Genomic DNA, 19,419 nt, shown 5'->3' on the forward strand with positions numbered 1-19,419 from the left:
GCCAACACCTGTAATCCAAGCTACTCAGGAGGCTGAGATCTGAGATCACAGTTCAAAGCCAGTCCAGATGGAAAGTGTATAAGATTCTCATCTCCAATTAACCACCAGAGAACCAGAAGTAGCTCTGTGGCTCAAAGTGGTAGAGTGCTAGCCTTGAGCAAAAACCCTGAGTTTAAGCCCTAGGACCATGAGAAGAAGAAGAAGGAGAAGAAGGAGAAGGAGGAGAAGGAGAAAGAGGAGAAGGAAGAGAAGGAAGAGAAGGAGGAGAAGGAAGGAAGAAGGAAGAAGGAGAAGGAGGAAGAGGAGGAGGAAGAGGAGGAGGAAGAGGAGGAGGAAGAGGAGGAAGGAGGAAGGAGGAAGGAAGAAGGAAGAAGGAAGAAGGAAGAAGGAAGAAGAAGAAGAAGAAGAAGAAGAAGAAGAAGAAGAAGAAGAAGAAGAAGAAGAAGAAGAAGGAGAAGAAGAAGGAGAAGAAGAAGAAGAAGAAGAAGAAGAAGAAGAAGAACAACAACAACAACAACAACAACAACAACAACAACAACAACAACAACAACAAAAAAAACAACAAGAAAAACTGTAAATTTTCTGCATGTTAAAAAATTGGGGATGGGCTGGGAATGTGGCCTAGTGGTAGAGTGCTTGCCTAGCATGCATGAAGCCCTGGGTTCCATTCCTCAGCACCACATACACAGAAAAAGCCAGAAGTGGTGCTGTGGCTCAAATGGTAGAGTGCTAGCTTTGAGCAAAAAAAAAAAAATATCAGGGACAGTGCTCAGGCCTGGAGTCCAAGCTCCAGGACTGGCAATAAAAAAAAAAGGGGGGGGGGGAGGATGCCTCTATATATCACCTTTATAATAACAATTTAAAAAATTGGGGATGGCAAGTGGTATTAAGGGATGGTCAAAGGATGGAGATGCAGCTCTTGTTTTTTTTTTTTTTGGCCAGTCCTGGGCCTTGGACTCAGGGTTTGAGCACTGTCCCTGGCTTCCTTTTTGCTCAAAGCTAGCACTCTGCCACTTGAGCCACAGCGCCACTTCTGGCCATTTTCTGTATATGTGGTGCTGGGGAATCGAACCCAGGGCCTCATGCATACGAGGCAAGCTCTCTTGCCACTAGGCCATATCCCCAGCCCCGGAGATGCAGCTCTTGACAGAGCACTTGCTTATTGGTATACCTGAAGTCTGGGTTCCATTCCTAGCACTGAAAAAAATAGAGATAACAACAAAAATCCTTAAAATATCATAAAGCCCCAAAGCAACTCATACCACTCATACCACAAAGGACTAATTTCTTCAAACATGAAGAACCCTTTACAAATTAGTAGGAAAGATAAATTTTACAATTAAAAAGAAGAAAAAGAAAGTCGAATCCTGGTGGCTCTTATCTATAACCCTAGCTACTCAGAAGGCGGAAATCCTCTGAGGATGGTGGTAGTTTGAAGCTAGCCTAGGCAGGAAAGTTCATAAGACTCTTATCTGTGATCCACCATCAAAAAGCTGGAAGTGGAGTTATGGCTCAAGTGGCAGAGTGCTTGCCTTGAGCAATAGCATCCAGGCCCTGAATTCAAGTCCCAGTACTGGCACCAAAACAAAAAAAGGAATCTAGAAAATAAAACAATGGCTTTCAAATGTATGAAAAGAGGCCAACTTCATTCATAATAAGTGACATGCACTTTAAGACTATAGAACAACAACATTGTTAAGCTGTGTGGTGGTACCCATCCATAATCCCAGCACATGGGAAGCTAAGTCAGGAGGATGGAAAGTCTGAGGTTAGTGTGGGTGACACAGTGAGAAACTGTCTCAAAAAGACAACCTCTCCCAAGCAGGAACACTAACTAAAAAAGGTAACACTGCCAATCTCAATCAAAATGAGATTGAAGGCTGACTACCACATTGGTAAAACATAGAAAAATAAGTTATGAAATACTATAAACTATTAAAAGAGAAAATTCTTCATGTACTGAGAGTGATTTTTCTTATCTTAAAAAGAAAAGTGTTTACATGTCTGAATTGCTTATAAATACACAAATGTTTCTGGAAGGTTATTTTTAAAAACTAGGGAGAAGAATTGAATACTGTGGGTAAGGAGGAAGGATTATTCCTCATTATATGCTCTTTGTGTGTGTATATATATTTGTGTATTTGTGTGTGTGTGTGTGTGTGTGTGTGTGTGTGTGTGTGTCCATCCTGGGACTTGAACTCCAGACCTGAGCACTGTTCTTGAGCTTTATAGTTCAAGGTTAGCACTATATAACTTGAGCTCTACTTCTAGCTTTCTGGTGGTTAATTAGAGATGAGAGGCTTGAGAATTTTCCTGGCTTTGAACCACAACCGTCAGATCTCAGCCTCCTGAGTGGCTAGAATTACAGGTGTGAGCCACCAGTAGCTAGCTCTTTGGTACTTTTACATTTTCAGCCATACGGCTGGGCATGATGCCTGGAATTCCAGCAACCTGGGAGGATGTGAGATATGAGGACACTCTCTTCTACTATACCTCAAGTCTCACAGAGTTCTGTATTGTCCTGTGCCAACGCTAGCTCCAGGAGGACAATTTCTCCAGGATCCCACATTGCAATGCCAGCTATTTTCCAGTAGCAACCCCGAGACAGTATGTCCACACACAACAGATACACAACACTCTCATGGTTTGGGGAATGTTCTGATGAAAATAACAAGATCCAAAGTGGAAAGGAACCAGAACAATTAGAAAACATACCATTTAGTGTTTACTAAAGTCTCCTGGCTCTTGAAATCAGGGCAGCCAAAAACAGACTGCCAGACAAATTGTCATTTGCAGGCCCCTAGTGAGCTTAGGCAATTTACCACCTGTCCAGACAAACAGGCTGCCTTGAGTTATGGACAGGTGGACCCTGTGGTGCCAGAGATGGGGTCATTAGAGCTTATGAGCAAGTTAGCAAGAGGCCTGGGGAAGATCTTCTTGGCATCTTGGGCCTTTCCAGCATCTGCAGGCTCAAGCATCCTTCTTACCCAATGGCTACTCACTTGGTCGTGTCAGAAGGAAACATCAAATGGGAAGAAAGCTGACAAAGCAGTGGAACGCTAAGCAGGAAGGGCGGGCCTCCCACTGAAACACAAGCTGAGATTAGAGAGCACATCTTCGAGGATGCTAGCCCAACACCATGGGCCAGAAAACATCTCTAACATTTCTGAGGGACATAGAGTGCAAAAAATGCCCAAGTAAGGTCCAGATTAATTGCTTCCCTGTAGTCAAATCAATCTCTAGATATATAGTTATAGATATCTCTGTCTGTCTATCTATCTTCCTCCCTCTCCCTCTCCCTCCCTCTCTCATGCACACATACATCGCAGACCATCTTTAACTCCCTCTAAAACAACCTGCCCTACATCAACTCAGCGCCCGGGAACCCAGGGCCAGCACCCCTCTCTGTGATTTGCTGTAGCTGTGCCTGAAGCCACGGCTCGGCTCATGAGATGAAGTAAGATGTACCTGTCCAGTTACTTGTGACGATGGCCCTTGGGGGATCCGCTATCTCTGGGCTCCACATGGAGGTGCTGATGCTTAGACTTACCTGACTCCTTCCTTCCGGTCCCTGTCACCCCCACCCCCACCCCCAGGAACTCCTGCTGTCTGGAGTCCTGCCATCCTGTGGCCTTAGTCATTTTGAATTCTTTCCCCTTGTCTTAGAATTCTGGAGATGAGATTTCATTTCTGCTTTGACTGTGTGATCCTCACATATTCAAATCTATTTCCTCATATAATGACCCAGAATTCTCCTCTTCAGAACTCTCAATGACCCTTGCCCAGGAGGATGACAAGGACAATCAAGTTTGAGAAAGTCTTAGAAAATCCAAACTCATTCTAAGTCAATATAGCTTTAAAAGAAAGAAGATGCATGTGTATATACTTAAAAAAAAAAGTCATCCTATATGCTTAGAAGAATCAGAAAAAAGCAAGGCAGCAATAGTGGGAGAAAGTTAAAAGTGAAAGTCAAGTTGTAAGAAATATTCCTATGACAATGTAAGTGTAGGATGGAATTTAAAATTTCTCTTACCACAGCAAGGGAGAGAGAGTAGCTCAGTAATGTCCCTCCAGCTTCCCCTCCCCCTCCAGACCTGCCCCCATCCTCTTTAGTCCTTCTCAAAAGGGCCTTCCTTCCTGGCCTCAACTTACCAGAGTCTCCCTCCCTGTCCCAGATTTATTTCCCCACAAGCAATCTTAGCACCACTGAGCATGATGTAAGATTTCCTTATTTATACTTTTGCATTTCTCTTTCCCTTCCAGCTTTCAGAAAGTAAGCTCCACAAAAAAGTAAGAGGTTTTGTCTGGTTCACACATTGCTGAGCCTCCAGACCTTACAATAGTGCCTGGGCTAGGCAGGCATTCAACAAACTGGCTGAATGAGTAAGTGCAATAGTGTATAGTTCTTCAATTTTAAATTATTATTAATTATGTAGCAATACTTCTATTTACATCTTAGACATAACTTTTGCGTAAGGTAAGACAAACTAGTATTCACTAAATCATATAAAATCAATGCCTAGCGTCTACTGGTGTTAACTAACTAGAGAAACAAAAAGTGAAGATACAAAACCAGAATAAAAGCGTATGAGCCAGACATGATGATGCCTGCTTGTTATTCCAGCACGAAACCTTGAAGTCTGGGAGATATATATGTATGCGTGCGTGGGGGGGGGGGGGGGGAGAGGGAGGGAGGGAGAGGGAGAGAGACCCAGTGTCAAATGAAAACAAAATGCAGAAAATGTTTCTTTTTATAATTCTCTAAACTTGTATGCACTGGAATATAGCAGAATTCTTCTCATCTATTCATCAACATTCATTATCACCCAAGTTTTTGGTCGTGTTTAAAAAAACTACAACACAACAGATAAGGGAGGAAAGGGAAATTCTTGTTTCCCACTGATTGTCGCTGGGTTCTCGCTGGGGCCCCCCCGTAGCTGCGGGTGAATAGGACTGGACTGGGTGAGACAGGCAGGCAGTGCAGGTGGTGACAAAGCCGCTGTAAAGAATATAAACATGGGAAACGCTAGCACACATATTAAAAAGGGAAGCCAGGAGAAAACCCATGTGGGAGAGAGAGCAGAGAAGGAATGGCTGTTAAGAAAAACAGGATATGGAATGAGGAAAGTTAAAGGAGGGAGAAAGGGAGTTGGGCAAGAACACAAAAGAGGGAAGAGCAAAGGGAAAAGATGAGTGAAAGGGGAGGAACAGCAAAGAGGAACCCCAGAGAAGCTGATGACCTTGACTGGTTCCCAAGGACAGAGGGAGATTAACAGCCTTCCCAGCAAGGCTAACTGCAGAGACAGGACTGGCCTAGCTTGTCCACATACCCCATGTTTCTTCTGTGACCACCAGGTGCAGAAGTGCATATATGTGGGTGTGTTTTTATCACTTGACCTGATAGAAAGGCCAAAGTGGGGGCTGCCTACAAATAAGTGAAATTTTAAAAATGAACAGACCACCAAAGGACCTAGAGAATGTTTCCTTAGGATAAAGACTGTGACTCCTGTGTATACCAGGAAGCAATTTAAATAGACATTCCAGGCTCCAATCTGTCCCCAGAGGTGGGAGCGTCACATTCTTGTTTAGCGTGGGAGAGCTTGGTTCGGTAAAAAGGGATCTTGTTTACAGAGTAAGAACAATGTACACAGCAGAAATGCGTGTGGGAAGCCCAGCAATTATCAGTAGCAGCTCAAATCTGGGGAAGTTACATACAAGGCTGCCATTCTTTCTGTATCCCCAACTGTCAGGGGTTAAAAGCAGCCAAAGCCTCCCTGGAGTTGAACCAATCATCTTTCCTCTTGATGACATCATGCCTTTAATGGGACAGTGCTGGAAAGGGCAGGGAGGGACTAAGCTGGAAGGGTGCCCTCCCTGCTGGGGCACTTCACATCTCAAGAGCCCTGCGTCCCCTCAGCTACCATTTCAGACAAGGCCAAGATATTCCCAAAACAGATATTCTTAACCAGAAATTATTCTCAGCTTATGCAAAATGCATACAAAAGCACCTCCCTGCTCTTCACCCATTCCCCACTTGTTTAATATTTATGAAAGCTGATTTCAAAACACAGATTTATCACTTAAGCCTTCAGCCAAGTTTGAAATGACTCAGATGTTTATGCTAAGTAGACAAGCAGCCTTCGGTGGTTTCTCCTTTCATAAACTTCAATCCACTCAAAGACAGGTATGAGAGAGACTGAGCTGACCCCATGGACTTCATACAAACCACAACCCAACCAGAAAGTTATTCTTGTTACTCCTAAAGCCAGCCCTTGATACCAAAGGGTTCTGGATTTTCAGGTTCAACCTACCATAGATGGACAAGTTTTGGAAAACAAAAAAGTTATTTGCACTGTACCTGTATGGCCTTTTTTCTTATTATTTTACAAACGGTACAATAATTATTTACACAGCTTCCTGAACAGCCAAGCCTTCCAGTCCCTTTGCAAATGAAAACTAGTTTCTGATTGACACGCTACAGCCAGGTTTATAGCCATACAGCTGTCCACACTTTCTGAGAGGTGACAGGAACTGGGTCTCTACAGGGAAAAGATGGCACATTCCAGCAGGGCGAATAAAGGAGCTTAATAAAGGGATTATTATTTATGCAGGTTTAGGTAGGATGCAGGAAGAGCAACAAGGGAAGGGAGCTAGTCACAACGAAGAGCTCCTGCCTGGGAGGAGAGCAGGAGGAAACTGCTTATTAGAACCTGGACAGAACTGCTAAGGAGATTCCTCTCAGGAATGTAGTCGTCAGTAGAGGGACATGGCCGATACAACATCCCCTTGGCCTATTAACGCAGGACCCATAGGAGAGAAGGGAAAAGAATGAAAGGCAGGTAGAAAATGGTAAGTACAACATCTAGAAACCAGAGTTTAAGCAAGGAGCCAACCAACCTATGGTATAACCATACAACAGATTACTGAGCCTTTCAGACTGAAGAGCTGAGGGGCTGGGATGTGGCTTAATGGCAGAGCACTTGCCTAGCATGTGGGTGGCTCTGGGCTCCATCTCCAACACATTTTCTTTTCCTTAAAAAGGAGCTGGGTACCAGTGGCTCACACCTGTAATCCTAGCTACGTAGGAGACTGAAATCTGAGGATCACAGTTTGAAGCCAGCCCAGGCAGAAAAGTCTGTACCAAAAAAGCCAAAAAGCCAAAAAGTGAAGCTATAGCGCAAGTGGTAGAGCACTACTAGTCTTGAGCAAAAATGCTCAGGGACAGCACCCAGGCCCTGAGTTCAAGCCCCAGAACTGGCACCAAAAATAAATAAATAAATAAACAAACAAACAAATAAATAAATAAATAAGAAGGAAGGTCGGAATTCTGATTATATACCCTGTCATAGTATCTGCAATGTATAGTAATTAGGTAAGAACATTACAAATCAATGAATATACTAAGGCCCCAAATTTGGATATAAATCAAATCATAGCATAGTTTATTCATAGAAAGATGTAGGTGATTTTTCTCACTTTCTGTCTACACAGGTATTTTTTCCTAGCATCAATTAGTTGTACAGGGGCTTTCATCGTAATATGCCCATCATCAGATTCAGCCCCTCGTCACCCTCCCCATCCTCTCCGCTCCCTTCCCAGACAGATTTCCTTGATTATATTTAAAGTTTCTTTTATATGTGGACTGATTCTCAGTTTACCATCTAGCGTGCTCCAAGGGTGAAGACTGGAGCTTGAGTTAGAGGCCCTCTTTAAAAGGCAAACATCTATTACTTCTTTGATACCAAAACTATGATAGAAAACTATGATAGAAAATAAGGAGAATGCTAGTGTCACTAGTGGATAGTATCTTGAGAACTGACACTAACCTGGAAATCCTCCTGTCTTAGGCAGTTCACTAGGGCTGTGTTAAACCAGCAATAATACACATGTTCCACATCTGTTAGTCGGGTTCCTCAACTAGAGAACATCAGCCCAATCAACCAGCTACTGATCGCTACTATGCAGACAATGTTTGAAAAATGGATTACTCTCTAGCCTCCTCTCTTCTCTTAGTTAGGAGCGGCCTACTGACTTTCCCAGGCCAAGCAGTCTCTTCTCTCCGGTGTGGGGGCAGGGCCATGCAGGACCTCCTCTGCTTCCCCATCACACCGTCACCTCCGAACCCCTGAGGACCACACCACCACCTGGGTACTGCCTTATCTAAAGTCAGAACCCATTCCAGGACTCTGTTCCAATTCTCCAAACCTCCAGGCAAAGCAATATTAGTATCTGCCAGGTAACCAGAAAAGTATGCAAGCCAGGAGCTGTGCATTTAAACGCATCTCTTACTTTGTAAAACCTGGAAACACAAACCTGTCAGCCTGTTTCACACATAATGATAGTGAACTTGAGGCTTAGTGAGCCCATCATGTACCAAAGTGGAGTCAGTGGTGGTGCCAGCCCATCTTGGCCCTGCACTACCTTCTAGGAGCAGTGGCCAGACTCAGCACACAGCTGCCCGAGGAGCCTTGTCTCTCCCAGGTCTCAATGGGGAGCTAGCTGGGTTTCCCCACTACTGGGGATCAGATGGCTGACAAAGAAACATTATCTTGCACAGGATATGTCAAAGCAACCTTCATCATTGGTCAGGGCAAGGGTGCACAGCCATTAACCAAGGCTTTTTTTTTTTTTTTAAATGAAAGCTTGCCAAAGGCCTGAGTTTAATGCCAGTCACTAGAAGAAACTTCTGAGTTAAGAAAGAAACACAAAATGAAAGTATGCTGTGATTCAAAAGCAATGCTGAGGGTCCTGAGGTTAGCTCAGGGGTAGAGCTTGCCTAGGAAGGCAAGGCCCTGTGTAAGGCCCTGTGTTTAATCTGTATAACTGCAAAAAAGGAAAAAAAAGTTGCAGGGTTATCCATGGAGTCCTATTGATATTAACTATATAAGCAATTCTCAATCCTCTAGATTCTTTCCAACAAGGCCTTATTCATCTTTAATGTTTTGAAATTTAAAAGATAGCAGTGCTTCTAGGACCTCAGGCAACCGCAGAACTGGCCCTCACCACCTAGAGTCCCTGGCTCCCCACAGCCAGAGAATTACAGGGGTAATCTCCACCTGCAAAGGTGGTGTCAGTACATGAACCTTTCCACATTAAGAAGCAGAAGGGAAACTACTTATGAGCACAAATGAATGGCTTCAGTCAGGTTGGGTTCTTGTCTCAGTGATTTTGCTTCTTTTCTAAGAGGAAATGGCAGCGCCTGTAGAATTCCTAGTAATGCAGTATGCTAACAGGACGTGAACAGGCAAACAATCACCAATCACCATGACCTTTCAAGGAAGAGTGTGCTTTAAGGAAACAGCAATTCATTCCACTGGCACTTTTGAAGGATCTGAGGATATTGCCTTCTAGCTATCACCCAGCTACTCATCTCTCAGCCTCAAGTTCAAGGTCCTTGTAGAGTTTGCTCCATACCTCACCTCTTATCTTTCCTTCTTAGTCTCCCTTATGGACACTCAAGGCCATAGAAACCACACGACCTTAACTTTCCCTGCTCCACAATGTTGTTTCTCCTCTCCAGTTACCTTAATCTGGTTTGAGCAAGAATTATTTCATTCCATGTCTAATCCACTTCTGTGTTCTTTCTGGATCCTCCTTCCACCCTCACACATCTCCCTCTGAAGAAGGTCTCCCACTGCTCTTCACAAGTTCAGAGCATACCTCACAGATCTCCATCCTAGTCCTAAATGCTGTGTCCTGGAGTTGACTGTATGTTACTAAAACTATTCTGAAAAACACATTACTCTACACACAGACATAGACACAGACACACACACAGTGTGTGTGTGTAATTTTCTAGGGGACCCTGAGAGCTACTTCACTCATGGTGATTTTCCACTAGTGGCTGGGCATCTGGTATAGACTCACAAAGTCTTTGTTGACTACGCAATGAAAACTTTTGCAAAGGACTCCAGTCTGACTAAACAGATACCTACGCGGCATCTTATCTGGAGATAGCAGTGTTGAGGGAATTAATTGTCCCCGCCCTGTTCCCACCCAGGGAATGGGACTGGCTTTGGTTTACATATCTTTGATGCTACAATCCAACACAATTGGGTTGGGCCTTAAGTCTACAGAATGTACAAATGGACATGACAACTGTAGTGTGCCCTCCTCGTGGAGAGCTAAATGCATCTCGAGATTATTCCTGGGAGACAGACTGAGTCCACTTCAAGGACAACTCCCTCCCAGTAAGAAGCTTACAAAGGTAGCACTCCAACATTCTCCAGTGTTTACCAATCTTTCACATGCATTCTTCTGCCCAGTCACACATGCCACAAGTCACTGAGAAATATTTGGGTACATAGTTCTAACTATTTTGTGAGAATAGTTATGAAAAGAACCTGGGCCTCCCACTGCAAATGTTATTTTTCCAGTCCAATCCTAATGTGAACCACCTAGTCCTGTGTCTCACAAACTCGGGAATGTGGGATGGGCAGGACGCTTTTGCTGGGAGAGACATCTGGTTTTCTAGGGGAATACAGCAAGAATAATCACAGTATCCCAGAATAGAAAAGATCCACTCTGGGAATGTGGCTGAGTGGTAAAGTGCCTGCCTAGCATGTATGAAAGCCCTGGGTTCAATTCCTCAGCACCACATAAACAGAAAAAGCCAGAAGTGGTGCTGTGGCTCAAGTGGTGGAGTGCTAGCCTTGAGCAAAAAGAAGCCAGGGACAGAGCCCAAGCCCTGAGTTTAATTCCCAGGACTGGCAAAAAAATAATAAAGCCCCACTCTGACATCACTTCAGCAGCTTCTCACCAAGTCCTCCCCTTTGCCTACCCCTAGGTCCCTGCTAGCCCTGGTTCTTCCCTCTGCTTCCTGAATAACTCACAAGAAGAGTTCTAATCCTTCTGGTACCTTCAGGGTAAGCATGATCCCCCAGTGGGGCTTATGGGCTCCAAATGTTTTCCAATAACATGTCATTTCTAGGAACCGTCCCTCCCTCAGCCCTGCTCGGCTGCGGCCTCCACCCTCAAGCTTAACCATTCATGGACCTGTCTGTCCTCTGTGACCCAGGCTCTCTGGGGCTGGCCATCCTCATCACTGGCAGAAACACACTGGGCATGGAATAAAGGAACCAAAGCAACCTTGGCCCAGATCCTGGTCCCAGGAGCTGTGGTGGGCTATGTTGGGCCTGGCCAGCCCAGCTCTGTGACGTCACATTGACCTTACCTCATCCCACTCGGAGGCAAAGGACGGTGACTTCTCTAGCCTCTTCTTCCCGATGCTACAGTTGGACAAAGACTCGCTCCGGCTCCCCATTGTAGCGTCCTCAGTAGGTGAGCAGGTCAGGAGATCAGAGTCAGATTTGGACAAACTGCGGCTGAGTTTGAGCTCAGCTTTGGGTTTGGTAGTGGGAGGGGCTCGGCTTCTGGCCCCGCTCCGGTCTCCTTCTTCCTCAGCACCACCAGGGTGCAGAGGTGCTAGGAGAGTCAAAGTCTCAGGGTGCGCTCGGCTGTTGGTGGAGGAAGGCAGGCCTGCTGGGTAGCCGACTTGGTTGCTCTGGTCCAGGACGCGGGGCTGAGGGTCTCCAGGAGTATGCAAACCCGTCTCCTCTAGTTGCATGCTGGCCTCGTGGCAGGCGCCCTGCTGGGGGGACCCGTCTGGATAGTTCTGGCCAGTGGCAGAAAGCAGCTGGAAAGGGTCCTGCCCAACCTCGCACACTGGGGAGGAGCCGTGGAGGAGACCTGAGAACTGCTCCGGGACCTGCCCGTCCTGCCCCTCCGCAGAGTCCTGGCTCCGGCTACCGCTGCTCCGCCTGTGGTCTTGGAGTGGACAGAGAGAAATAAAAAATTAAACGTGGCAAAAATCAACAAAGTTCCAATGCAGCAAGCGTACGGCAGAGTAGAATAATTCCAAAGCAGACAGGAAGAGAGAGAAGTTGGACAGGCTGGGAACGGGGGAGAGAGAAAGAAGAAAGGGGAAAGGAGAAAACAGCTTCATATTGTTCTTCATGTTCAATTTGTAACCAAAGTCAGAGCATTTATGAAATTCCAAACACTGGCCTGATTAATACTATCTGGCAGCCATCCCTGTTGTAAGATCTCCGTTAACATTAACGACCAGACCTTGCTATATAAGGCTAGGAGAAGTGCTAAGTATATCCTACAGAAAGGACACAAGTAAGGACAGAGTGAACAGAGAGAGAGAGAGAGAGAGAGAGAGAGAGAGAGAGAGAGAGAGAGAGAGAGAGAGAGAGAGAGAGAGAGACGCACACTCACTCCTGGAACATCTGATACATTTCCATAAAGGCCAAAGTGTTATTTAGAGCCACCCACCCTCCCTTCCTCTGGCAAGCAGCAACAGAGGAAAAAAAAAAAATGGAGGTCATGATCCACAACCTGCAACTTCTGGAATTCCTTAACTGAAAGTGCAAAATAAAGCAGCAGAGAAATAACTGCTTCCTTCCTCAGAGGAGGCCATTCAGTTCCACGCCTCATCCTTCCTTCCTTCCTTGGGGAACACACAATTTTTCTTTTCTCTTTTTTTTTTTCCTTTGAGGATATGCACATCTCACTCCTGCCAAAGCCTCCCAGCTGCTCATATTTGTTTAAGTTTAACCTTAGTTGATCCACTGAAAAAATGAAATGGTCTAATTTGTCAATGCCAGGAGACATTTGCAGTCCTCTGGAGACCTCCCCAACATCCTAGAAATCTGACCCGACTGGCTTACAAAGCCAATGACTACTGTACACTCAGAAACTTCTGCCCGAAGTAGCACTAAATTGACTAAATCTGTGTCTCAGATCAGCACACATGGGGACACCCAGAGGTTTCCCCTGAAAGAACTCAGTCCCCTTAAAGACTTTGCCTGCATGCTCAGCAAAAGCTACGCCATGTCTAGCACCAGGCCACATTCCAAAGCTTATTTTCTTTCTAAGTAGCACATGTACTGAATAACTACCTAGTTTGTCCAAGGCACCCAAGAACTGATGAATTCTGAGATCAGAGAACTTTAGAACTGAAAGCGTCAAGTTCAAGCACTTTTACAGACAAGGAATCTACCATCTGCTGGCAGTGTTTTATCCAAGTGGGGAGGAGGAGTTGTAAGTTCTGGCTATGCTCCTGGCTATGCTGTTCTACAGCTGTGTGGCCTTGGCAGTAGTGACTTCATCCTTCATCTTGCTGAGCCCCCATGTCTAAAATGAGTTGGACTGCATGATCAATACAAATCCTTTCACTGCTATGAGAGCGATGAGAACCCCAGTCCCCAACAGGCCATGGTGACATACCTCTTCCCCATCAGTAGACTACACAGCTCTGCCTGGCACCTGTCCTACTGTGTGCACACAGAACTACTCTTCCCTCTGGCTGCAGCCCTGAGGCCCTTTCTGGAAGTTCAGTCTTCAAGTGGAAAGTTAGAAACGAGGGGTAAATAGCAACTTGCAAACATGATGTACATTGTACAAACGTGATGTTTTGTGTCCCACAGCGCTGGGTCTGGGAAAGCCCTAAGAAGGACTCCAACAGCCATCTCTGTCAAGGAGGCTGAATTTCTGGGGTCTGAGCTGGACATTTCCACTCACTTGCCTTGCGTGGTTGTCTCCACAGCTTTTGGCAAAGCTGCAGAGGCAGCAGAGGGACAGGACAGGCAGTTCTCACCCCTAATGGCTGATTAGTAGCCCACAGGAGTATGAACTTTGCTGCCTCCCTCCTCTGCACTTGACCCCTTTGGAACTTTCATACCCCCAACTCATAAATCCTGTACCACAAAGGTCAGGTCCTAAGCACTGAACAAGCCCTCAACAACTACAATCAGTTCTTCAGGGAAGAATGCTGAGTGCATGAGTTCCATTCAGCTTAACTGGGGCCTCAGGAAGCCATGACTTCACGGCTTCTAACACCCTTTATAACAATTGTCAGCCAGTATAAAGCTGCCTAGTGATACTGCATGTTGGGGCCACAGAGAGGATGATACCTAACCATCTAAGAGTGGACCAGGTCGAAAGTACTTGCTCAGAGCCAACCAGGCTGCAAAATTTGCCATCTCTGGAACAATACTGTAATGGTCAGCTGTCTACAGATCCTTATCCAAGGTGCAATGTCCCTCTGACTGCATGTACTCCTTTGCATCAGCTTCTAGGTGTGTGTGTGTGTGTGTGTGTGTGCGCACGCACACTTGAACTCAGGGCCTGGGTACTGTCCCTTAGCTTTTTCACTAAAAGCTCTACGACTTGAACCACAGCTCTATTTCTGGCTTTTTGGTAGTTAATTGGATATAACAGTCTCATGAACTTTCCTTTCCTGCCCAGACTTGCTTCAAACCATGTTCCTTAGTTTCAAACCATGTTCCTTAGTTCTCAGCCTTCTGAGTAACTAGGATTACCCACTGGCATGAGCTACTAGTGCCCAGCTCAGCTTCTAGCTTCTTATTTAACAATTTGTGGGTGGAGGATAACGAGCTGGAAAAGAATATGAGAGCCAATAGCCTGCTTGGCTCACCCTGCCTGGTTGCCCTCAGAACCCAGGCCACAGAGAATGTTCTGCCTGCTGCTGTGGGAGCTGACAATGAAGGCCCTGTCAAACAGCTACTCATTCATGCCGGCCATCAATGAAGAAAGGGAGGCAAATGCCAAGAACTCAATACCAGATAGATGCCAGGAAGGAAGTGGGCAGTAAGAAGGAATGGAAACTTATGGAGGAAGGAAATTGACTCTAAGAATCATAATTCCACCACAGAAACCACTATCCACCAGTAATATATCATGGACTGTAAGAATGATGAAAAGAATATATATATATGGAGATATACGGAGAGAGAGAAAGAGAGGGGAGGGGTTCACTCAGGCAATTTCCTAAGATAGATATTTTGCTTTCTGAAAAGATCAAGATCTAAGAACTTCAGGATCTGTGTGAGGATGTTTGTTTTTTCCTTTTGTTGTTATTGTTGCTCTTTTTCCTTCCTTCATTCCTCCTTCCTTCCTCCCAATCCTCCCCCCACTTTTTTTTGAGAGCTAGTCTTACTGTATAACCCAGGCAAACTTTGAACTTGTGATCCTTCTGCCTTAATCTCTCAAGTATTAGGGATTATAGGCGTGAAATGACTGTTTCTCAGTGCCTCTTTCTTTGGCAAAGTCAGGATAATGTAAAGTCTCTAAGGAACAGGCAGTAACAATGTAATATAGGATTAAGAGAAAAATATATAATCAAGAAGCAAATTATTTGACAACTTCTGTCCTATTATCCTCACCTGTAATTTTGAGATCTTAGTAATACTTATTTCATAGGACTGTTGTGAGAATAAATGGCACATATAAAGCATTTAGATCCATGCCAAGTTCTCCACAGACATCAATAATCACCATTATTTGCCAGGCATGATCCATTACAACATATTATAATCAGTCTCATAAGTGAGACTGGTTTCCTCTCCTCACAGGGCTGTCACAGGATCATCAGACATTGTACATAAAAGTACTTGAAGATGTAAAGCACTTCTGAGTAGCCACTACTTTTATCATCTTTACAACTCTCAATGGTAGAGAAAGAGACAGATGGTAACATAGAGAGAAAGTTGAAACAATGGGATGGGCCCATAACGGTTGCTGTAACCACTGATCTAATCAGCAAGCATGTACTAAATGCCTGCCTCAGTGGGCTTACCAGCTAGCACTGAAGTAGTCAGTCCTTGCCAGGCTTAAAGAGAAGTAGACTATGCATTATAAAAGGCAGAGCACACACCTCATGCTAGGGATTCTGGAGTGGCAGAACAGAGCCTGAGGCTTGAGTTCTTCCTTCTGAGGATCTATCCTACTTCCCTCAGCCCTTATAGTTGGCCCTTCTAGGAGAGACACAGAAGGAAACCTCACACAGGGAGGGAGGGCTGCTTTAGCCGCTCTACTGAACAGAATACAACAGTGAGCTAATTCCAAGGCCCCATCTTTTTTTGTTTGTTTGAACTCAGTGTGTTCTATCACTTGAACTATACATACATCCAATCCTTTCAGTATCCATTCTTTTTGGAATAGGAGTCTCCCTTTTTGCCTGGGTGGGCCTGGAACACATCCTTCTGTTTATTTACACTTCCCTTGTAGCCACTGTAGTTTGGATGACAGTTACATACTACCACATCTAGCTTTTTTTTTTTTTTTTGGCCAGACTTAGGGCTTGAATTCAAAGCATGGGTACTATCCCTCAACTTTTGTGCTCAAGGCTGATGTTCTACCACTTGAGTCACACCTCTACTTCCAGCTTTTTGCTGGTTAATGAGGTAAGAGTCATGGACCTTCCTGCCCTAGCTGGTTTTTAACCTGCAATCCTCAGATCTCAGCATCCTGAGTAGCTAGAATTACAGATGTGAGCCACTGGCACCTGGCCCCATTTAGCTTTTTATTGGTTAAAATGAGGTCTTGTGAACTTAATTTTTGGGGGGGGGGGGGCGGAATCCAGGAGGCCTCTAACCAGGAGCCTCCAGATCTATCCCTACAATCCCAGCTACTCAAGAGGATTGCGGGTCTGAGCCACCATGCTTACTTACCAATATCTGATCATGATTTATTCTGGGTGTTCGTGTCCCTTTTACCCAGTGAGCTGCTGAAGCAAGGGTTGTCTGTGTAGCATTTTAATTATTGTGATGATCCATAGGAATCTGGGTGGTTTGTGAATAATAACATTTTAACTTTTGCACATTTTCAGTCACCTCTATCCATTTAAATGAGGGCTGGAAATTAGCACTGGGTTACACAGACAATGCTGAAGGGTGAGATCTAATAAGAGAGACATATAGAATCTAATCTGGTCCACAGTGGCCTGAGAAAGACAACAAGGGCAGAAGTGAGGTTCAAGAGTTCCAGGTTAGGGGCTGGGGATATGGCCTAGTGGCAAGAGCGCTTGCCTCGTATACAGGAGGCCCTGGCTTCAATTCCCCAGCACCACATATACAGAAAATGGCCAGAAGTGGCGCTGTGGCTCAAGTGGCAGAGTGCTAGCCTTGAGCAAAAAGAAGCCAGGGACAGTGCTCAGGCCCTGAGTCCAAGGCCCAGGACTGGCAAAAAAAAAAAAAAAAAAGAGTTCCAGGTTACAGTCTCAGCCCTGTGATTATTCCTCTCTGTGTCTCTTTGGAAACATGAATGAATGGGATAACTAGGGTTTGAGATTCAGGATGGTCTGAACCCATGATCAGATGATCTCTGTGATCCCTCAAGTCTTATGTTGTTAAAATCGCAAACAGCAGGGGCTGGGGATATGGCCTAGTGGCAAGAGAGCTTGCCTTGTATACATGAGACCCTGGGTTCGATTCCCCAGCACCACATATACAGAAAACGGCCAGAAGTGGCGCTGTGGCTCAAGTGGCAGAGTGCGCCTTGAGCAAAAGGAAGCCAGGGACAGTGCTCAGGCCCTGAGTCCAAGGCCCAGGACTGGCAAAAAAAAAAAAAAAAAAAAAAAAAAAATCGCAAACAGCAGCACAGCTTCTGATGAGTGGTTTAGTCTCAAGGTTAAAAATGCAGGTTTTAGATGTAGTCAGACCAGGGCTTAAGTCCCAGCTCTAATGTCAAACCTGTTCCCCATTTATTATGCAGGGACAAACACAGCTGTACCCTGAAAATTTGTCTTTTGAGATTTACAATGATACAATCAGCCTAAATCAACTCAGCATGGTGGCTGGCCCATAAGGAGCATTTCGGTAAATGGGAGCTGCTAGCATTATCATCATTTTTCATTTGCAGCCATTTCCTAGCTGTTCTTCATGCTAACATTGTCTTCATATGAACACTGCGTACAGAGGCTGCATTCCCTTTCCTTGCCCCCAACTTTACAAAAGAAACTGGCTTCTTCTAAGTAGTCCTGTGAACCAAATGGAATAAAACTCAAATACCAGGAAAGAGCCAGTAGCCCTGCCAGTTTGGTTCAGTGACATGCAGTAGTAGAGAATCTTCAGGACGAACCATCACTACTCACCCTGGTGCCCACTGGGACCTAACTGACTCAGTCCTGATTACCTTACGTTTCCCTTTACCTGAACTCCTCCTGAAGGGTCTGTCCCCTCTACCTTGGGCCTATTTTTCACTATACCAGCTCTGCTAGATCAGTTTCCAAATAGTCATGGTATCTAAGTGCCTAAATTAACAGCACATTTGCCTTCTTTGTTCCCCTTGATCTTCCGCCAGTTCCAATACTGCTACTCACAGACATTTGCTTTCTCTTCTGCAGTTGTTGGAATGTTGAGCCCTTTTAAATAAGAAACAACTGACTGGGGCTGGGGATATGGCCTAGTGGCAAGAAACAACTGACTGAGTCCCCTACCAATTTGTCTAGCTCAGCTGACTTCCCATAGTTAGTATTTATTAAATAATAATTATTCTGTCCAGACACTATGATAAGAAATTTCTTTTTAAAATTCATAATGAGCATGAAGTAAGAATTGTTATTCTTTCTTTACATGTGGAAATTGAGGCTTAAAGAAGATCAATGACACTGGTGTTTAGCACTTCAAAAAAAAAAGTTCAACAGCCTACATGTGGGAGATTAAGAATTGAAATGTAGGCTGGGCACCAGTGGCTCACACCTATAATCCTAGCTATTCAGGAGGCTGAGACCTGAGGATTGAGGTTTGAAGCCAACCCAGGCAGAAAAGTCCCTGTGACTCTTCTCTCCAATCACTTGAAACCCAGAAGTGAAGCTGTGGCTCAAGTGGTAGAGCACTAGCCTTAAGCAAAAGTCCTCAGGGACAGTGCCCAGGCCCTGAATTTAAGCTCCACAACCAACCAAAAACTTTTTTAAAAAATTAAAAAACTGAAATGTAAGCCTGACTACCAAACATTGCCCTTTTATTCAGAGGCCTAGTCAGTCTTCATTTATTTGTTTGCTTATTTTTAAACTATGAGATCACCACCTGACCAATTCCTCATGTCTTCTATCCTTTTTCTTGAGTGTTGTTTTTTTTTGAGGGGGAAGGGGGCAGTGCCAAGGCCTTGTGCTATGGCCTATACAAGCACTCTACCACCGAGCTACATCCCTAGCCCTGTTTTTAAGACAGTCTTGTTATGTAACCCAGGCTTGCCTTCTGAGTTCAAGATTACAGGTGTGTACTACCATGCCTGGCTCTTTTATTCTTTCAAGCCATCATTGTCACCCCAGCAACTATGCTCTTCAGAGAGAATTGTGAGACCCTAGTTTTAGATATAGCTTAAAGAAAGTCATTTCAGCTCAGCAACCTCCATAAGGCCGTAGGCCACTTTCCCCCAAATTAGGTTTCAGACTGGTTCTGCCTAGCCTCCAGCTGCATTGGTAGAATGCTGTCTGCCCAGGACTGACCACAACTGTTGACTCCCTGGGCTAGGTCCAGCAGCAGCTGCAGAAGTACCTCCCCCGTAACTCCATGTGACCTCATGAAATTATATACGAAATTTGCTCATAAAAATTGCTCATGGGGGCTGGGAATGTGGTTTAGCGGTAGAGTGCTTGCCTAGCATGCATGA

The 19,419-nt window shown here is 44.9% G+C and overlaps 1 protein-coding gene and 1 long non-coding RNA gene across 12 annotated transcripts in view; one reads left to right on the forward strand and one right to left on the reverse strand.

Annotated features, from left to right (window-relative positions):
* Positions 1-19,419, reverse strand: part of Anks1a (ankyrin repeat and sterile alpha motif domain containing 1A) — a 151,110-nt gene that overhangs the window by 43,608 nt on the left and 88,083 nt on the right. For all 11 annotated transcript variants that reach the window (XM_048347920.1, XM_048347921.1, XM_048347913.1 and 8 more), the window contains one exon: positions 11,174-11,766. In XM_048347920.1, the coding sequence (XP_048203877.1) occupies positions 11,174-11,766 (593 nt within the window). The remainder of the gene's footprint in view (positions 1-11,173; positions 11,767-19,419) is intronic.
* LOC125352677 lies at positions 1,980-11,166 on the forward strand. The gene is made up of 3 exons (XR_007211203.1): positions 1,980-1,992; positions 4,550-4,558; positions 10,727-11,166. It is a non-coding gene; the product is annotated as an uncharacterized LOC125352677 (long non-coding RNA).

This window comes from Perognathus longimembris, chromosome 6, assembly GCF_023159225.1.
Source record: "Perognathus longimembris pacificus isolate PPM17 chromosome 6, ASM2315922v1, whole genome shotgun sequence".
Classification (NCBI taxonomy): domain Eukaryota; kingdom Metazoa; phylum Chordata; class Mammalia; order Rodentia; family Heteromyidae; genus Perognathus; species Perognathus longimembris.